Consider the following 6,157-nt stretch of genomic DNA (forward strand, 5'->3'; position numbering starts at 1 on the left):
GTACATACGCGCTCACGCACGCAGGTCCCACACACGCGCTCACACACACACATCACACACACGCGCTCACGCACACACGTCGCACATACGCGCTCACGCACCCACGTCGCACACACCCGCACACGCACACACGTCGCACACACGTCGCACACACGCGCTCACGCACACACGGCGCACACACGCGCTCACGCACACACGTCGCACACACGCGCTAACGCACACACGTCGTGCACGCACGCTCACGCACACACATCACACACACGCGTTTACGCACACACGTTCATTTCACGAATTACGAAATCTGGTCTGGAATTGTTTACTTGCTTGCCCGACGGGCAAGCCACCCTGGCATTTAACTAGCCCTTCCAAACAATTACTAGTCCCGAGCTATCGGGCTAGCGGCTAATTCGACCCCTGTGTACAAGACCTGATACCCTCACTAAGTTCTATTGGTTTGTATATGAAAGATGAATGTTGATCTAAATCCCTCATCAAAATCTCAACAATGCCTGACGAGAACCATGAAATCAACTTTCATCGGCCTTAAACGCGATCAGGCTCTACTACTGTTGCCGTGTTGGTTGACGACCGACGACCGACGAGTGAACTTAAGCGAGAGCAAAAAACTACGAGGTTATGTTTTCTTATACTAGTATATCTTTATTTGTACTTGGTTTGACCTTTTCGGTTTAAACCCCGTTCGGTGATTCCCCCCAACGGCGTTTACTGCGGTTATTCCCCGTTCTGCCGGTGATTCCCCGTTCTGCCGGTGATTCCCCGTTCTGCCGGTGATTCCCCGTTCTGCCGGTGATTCCCCGTTCTGCCGGTGATTCCCCGTTCTACTGGTTATTCCCTTGCATATCCACGCCTCTTCTCTGTAGATGGCGCCCTTATCAGCGAAACTAAGCTTGCCGCAGCTGACTCACGATACTCAGTGCCCGTCTAACGTAGGCTCCCGAGAGGTGGCGTGACGTAGGCAAGTATGGTTCCGTCAAACTATAAAAACAAGTCACCCACATAAGCAAGGATCTACGACTGTTACACGGCGTAGGAAACCTCTCGTCAACGTAGCCAAGGGAACTTTGTGGCTATAGCGGACCCAGACTGACCACAGTGGAACGACAAGTCATACGTAACTGCGATATAAAGTAATTTCCGAAAGTAATACGACGGTAAGTTGTAGAGTTATGGTTAATCGGGAATCGTACTATCCTTGATTAAGCGGAATCGTACTATCCTTGATTATCCTTCGCTATGATTAAGCGGTAATCTATGATATTGGGTTACATTATTGTACCTATGGCTAATGGCTATGGGCTATGGCTATGCTGAGCAACAGCGCCCATGGTGAGCAACATAGCCCATAGCCATAGGTACAATAATGGGCGCAAATCCACTTGGCACTTGGTTCAAGGATAGAGAACATGGGTCCCAATAAAACCAATGTCATTTACATCAATATAAATATAATATTATATCAATATAATAGGTTAGGGTTATGGTTAGGGTTAGGGTTAGGATTAGGGTTAGGGTTAGGGTTAGGCACATTGGTTTTATTGGGACCCATGTTGTTATTATACGTTATTGTTTTTATGACCAGGATTGAATAAAAACAAACGAGATTGCACGGCTAAATTTGGAAATCCAACGTTTTCTAGCCCTAATCAACTTGTGACTTAGTTATTATGTTGAATTCAACAAACCAGAGCTCAGGATCTACCTCAAACATTCCCCTATACCACCATACGTAATAGGTTTTACCTAGATACAATAATATAACCCAACAAGAGTAGGGTTATATTATTGTATCTAGGTTTTACCATACACTTTCACAAGTTTATTTTAAACAAAAATACTGTGTACCTGCATCACCTTCCATCGGTAACATAAAAAAACTCCATGATAACTTATAATATATAACTAATAAATTCTAGGTAGATTAAGTTCAGTGAACGTTGGACAATTGGATTCCGATATTATAGCCGTGTACGCTCTAGGTTTTACTGACTCATGTGTAACTGGGTTATGTAAAACCCTGCCATATATATTGTATTATTACTGTGTTTTATTATGTACCAGGTAGTCGTTCTGAGTGAACATGTAAATTCGAGTTATTTCATTGATCTATAGGACAATAAGCTAATTTCACATCTCAAAAAGTGGTGCATTGAGGGTAGAAATTTTCTGGCTACATAACAGACTACTATAGTATGTAAGGTCAAAATTTTGACTATGTGGTTCACAGTGCTTGCTTTAGCACTTTTCAATTTTGTACAAACCATTTTCACACCCGACAGTGCCATATCTTGTATCGGGGTGATCCCTATAGACCGAATATTGAAAAGGGACCTATACGTACACACACGCATGGTTGTGCAACGGGACGCTCTGCTGATTGCCGTGTGTGTGTGCGCGCGCGTGTGTGTGTGTGTGTGTGTGTGTGAGAGAGAGAGAGAGATAGATATAGAGAGAAAGAGAGAGAGAAAGAGAGAGAGAGAGATTGTCCCATTGCACAATCATGCGTGTACGCGAGTCGCGAGATCACTGTGTGAGTGGATGTCTGGATGCGTAGCCTGGAGGCTAGGCGACCGGTTCCGGACGCGTAGCCTGGAGGCTAGGCGACCGGTTCCGGGTGCGTAGCCTGGAGGCTAGGCGACCGGTTCCGGACGCGTAGCCACTGCGTATTCGAAAATGCATCTTTACACCTTGAACACATAACCTTCGGTCTATAGGGCTGTTACCCTTGTATCCGCCTAGAATGTTTAAGTTATAAATAAAAGTTCATAGCATTTCCTGATGAGAAATTGATGTTATGTCCTTGTATATTTCTATTGATGTTACTAGTTGAGTATTAAATTGAAATTTTATTTCAGGTGTCATTGGGAGAAGGACTTGCATATAACTACTATGCCGGCTACCTAAATCTGGTATTGCCTAGTGTGGCAGATAGGATCAGCAGCAGTGAATATGGCAAAAGCACAACAAATAAGAAGTTGTTTATTTTAATCCCTGCTAATGGTGAGATGCCAGGGAAGCTGCAGGACGTCGACAAGAGCATAGGACAGGTTGGAACGTTAGCTCCATTGATGATAGACAGAGCTGGATTCAAAAGAAAGTACCCTAACAACGTCTATGGATTAGTTCGTAATGAAAAGGTAAGCACAAGTGTCAAGTGGAAAGAGTTTGTTTATAGAAGTGAGGCCTTGATTCAAATCCCACATTTAGGAGTTACCGATTTAGAACTAGCTTGATGACCGAGGGCCATCTAAAGGGAAATCTTTCTACATCTGGTTACTATAAACTTCAGTAATCATGTATCAGTGTAATTAGATGCAACTACAGGAATGTGTTATTAATATGATTACTACATGGATATTAATTACTGGATTATAAATAAAGTATGCAAAGTGGCACTAATGTATTATATATGGTAGCTATATCGAATTGTATTTACGGTTGTTTTGATAATATTTTAGGAGGTAACGTTCGTCGCTGACATGCCAGCAAATCTGCTCACGCTCCGAGACATGACAGAAGATTTCGAGCTGACTGGCTTCACAGAGCAGGATAAGCTGCAGGAGGTGAAGAAGTATGCTGCGTTCTTGAAGAAAATTCTAGAGAGGCAATCCCATCTGTCTGGGACGTACGAAATTGTTGTCTACAATGGTAAGTCTGTGTTGAAATTTTCTGTGTGAAAGCATTACACCACCACGACATAAATGTTAATTTTGCCGAAATTGTTGATAATACAGCAGATCACTAGGGAAGTGCAACGATATGATTGTTGTTGTTTTTGCAGTAGGGGGACAGTGGGGAGCATTTACATGGAATGTAATTTTGAGACTGGGGTTCATAGAAAGACCAAGACCTGAGAGGTTTTATTATGTGGTGCTTCCTGAATGCAATTTGTTATTAGTTTGAGGGAATTATTTAGAATTTTAGGAAGAATTGCTTTAAATAGTATATAGATTTCTAAGCATTTGCTATGAAGAAATTTTTTTTAGCAGTCTCACCCATCTTTAAGACTGTCCTAAATTTTAATAAGCAAAAAAACTTGTGATAATATAACATATCTTGTTTTTGAACTTTTTACAGAAGATGCTGCAATGCTGGATGCTGTTCAGCACTTTCTTTGAAATTGAGGCGAGGTCCAATCAAGATAATATATATATATATATCATATATATATATATATATATCATATATATATATCAATATAATATATAATATAATCTTTCGTAATTGTTGTATATTTGTAGTAGTCCTTAGCCAATATATTATATAAATAACGTAACAATAGCCGGCAGGCAAGTATGACTTTTGAACAAACCACGTGACAAAATAGGCAAATGATCTCCCGTACCGGCTTGAATATATAGACACACCCCTTATGGGACTTGTATAAACGTCATACATGTCTGCCGTAGTCATGAACTGATTGGGTGTGTCTATATTCAAGCCAAAACGGGAGATCATTTGCATATTTTGTCACGTGGTTTGTTCAAACGTCAAACTTGCCTGCCGGCTATTGTTACGTTATTTGACTAATATATTGGCTAAGAACTACTACAAATATACAACAATTATGAAAAATTATACAATGTATAATGTATATATGTAGATATGTATATATGTATTTATTATTTAGTAGGTCTCAGGGGAGAGATAGTGAATATAGAAACAAGTTGTGGATATAGAAATCGGTTAACCCTTACCCTAATCCTAACCGTAACCCTAACCCTATCCCTAATTCTAAAATAAAACAAAATTAGCGAAAAATAATAAAAAATAAAATAAATAAGAGACAAAATTAGCGAAACAGAGCCGTCCCCTAGCGGATCACTATCTCTCCCCTGTGCAAAATTATTTATTATTATTAGTGTTGGAAATCAGTCTAAATTTCATGATCGATCATCGGTTTTACGAAACGACCGATGATCGATTAATCATCGATCATTTTAGATTGCGGCGGCGTCAGTGTATTGCGAAGGAATATTGACGTTATTGTATGTGTAGCTAGTTATAAAGGGCATTGCAACATAACTGCTCATCAAATTCAATCAAACTCATATCCATTACATAAGAGAGATGTCTCTCTATGCTATCGATGAAATTATTTTTATTAACAATTCATCGCTAATTAAGTGACGGCAAAAATTGTGAATTTATACAAAAATGCTTTTTTTGTTATTTCTCAGAAAGAGCAGAGTTGGGACCTAAACTTTTAACCATAAGTTGTTCATAATATTAACTAAAAAAGGATCCCTGAATTTTTTTTAAAATGCTTTAATTTAGGAAATATGTTGAGAAGATGTAGGAAAATTTAGGATTAGGCTTGATTTTCAGGAAACAAAGTCGCATAGTTCCTTGAAAATTTACACCGCACCGCGTTTACTAGTATATGTGTAAATGTATGTACTTGTGTCAAATCTGGAGAAAAAAAAAAAAAGAATTAAAAAAAAAGTTTGTGTTGTACTCAGTTGTCCGATTTTCTACTCGATTAATCAACTCGGCAGCCCAAACGAGTAATGATCGACAAACTCGATTAATCGGAACACCACTAATTATTATGACGTTTATACAAGTACCTTGAATTCATGAAAACGCATGAAGCAGATGTAAACTCAACTATACTCATTTACGTATACCATCATATACACATTACACAAACATACGCACACATACGCACACTTATATTTATATAAATATGGACATACTGATAAATGTAATAGTGTTGAGCAGTTAAAGTGATAGATTTTCTGAGTGATACAGTATAAAACAGTGCATACAACAGTAACAACATGAAGAAAAATAGAAACCAGTAATTAAGGTAGGCCCTACACTTTAACATCTTTTGACACTCATACGTACACCATTATATACATGTGACATACATTACATATTCCATATATGCGCACACACACACACACACACACACACACTTATATTACATTTAAATAAATATAAACACACTGATAAATGCAAGTGTTGAGTAGTTAAAATGATAATTTTCTGAGTGATACAGTACAAAACAGTGCATACAACATGGAGAAAAAATAGAAACCAGGAAAAAACTTCAGCAAAGTCTGTACAAGTGTATGGTATGGAAGACCTGAAACGACATCCGACTTTTTGAGTTTCCGAGTTTCTGAGTTTC

The 6,157-nt window shown here is 39.2% G+C and overlaps 1 protein-coding gene across 2 annotated transcripts; it reads left to right on the top strand.

Annotated features, from left to right (window-relative positions):
* The first annotated feature begins 987 nt into the window (after positions 1 to 987).
* Positions 988 to 4,626, top strand: LOC106819556 (stimulator of interferon genes protein-like). 2 transcript variants are annotated; one of them, XM_014824172.1, is made up of 5 exons: positions 988 to 1,172; positions 2,874 to 3,155; positions 3,477 to 3,666; positions 4,096 to 4,170; positions 4,211 to 4,238. In XM_014824172.1, the coding sequence occupies exons 2-4, from the start codon at positions 3,024 to 3,026 to the stop codon at positions 4,134 to 4,136; spliced, it is 363 nt and encodes a 120-aa protein (XP_014679658.1). In that variant the 5' UTR covers positions 988 to 1,172; positions 2,874 to 3,023; the 3' UTR covers positions 4,137 to 4,170; positions 4,211 to 4,238. The 2 variants fall into 2 exon arrangements, with proteins under 2 accessions (XP_014679658.1, XP_014679657.1); XM_014824171.1 differs by having other exon boundaries at positions 4,096 to 4,626.
* The last annotated feature ends 1,531 nt before the right edge of the window (positions 4,627 to 6,157 follow it).

Source organism: Priapulus caudatus, unplaced genomic scaffold, assembly GCF_000485595.1.
Source record: "Priapulus caudatus unplaced genomic scaffold, Priapulus_caudatus-5.0.1 Scaffold3695, whole genome shotgun sequence".
In the NCBI taxonomy this organism is placed as follows: domain Eukaryota; kingdom Metazoa; phylum Priapulida; class Priapulimorpha; order Priapulimorphida; family Priapulidae; genus Priapulus; species Priapulus caudatus.

Bases quoted from the DNA above. Each gene is read 5' to 3' on its own strand.
- LOC106819556 (XM_014824171.1), top strand. From the start codon at position 3,024: ATGCCAGGGAAGCTGCAGGACGTCGACAAGAGCATAGGACAGGTTGGA. The intron at 3,156-3,476 runs GTAAGCACAAGT...ATAATATTTTAG, and splicing joins GATTAGTTCGTAATGAAAAG to GAGGTAACGTTCGTCGCTGA. The intron at 3,667-4,095 runs GTAAGTCTGTGT...AACTTTTTACAG, and splicing joins CGAAATTGTTGTCTACAATG to AAGATGCTGCAATGCTGGAT.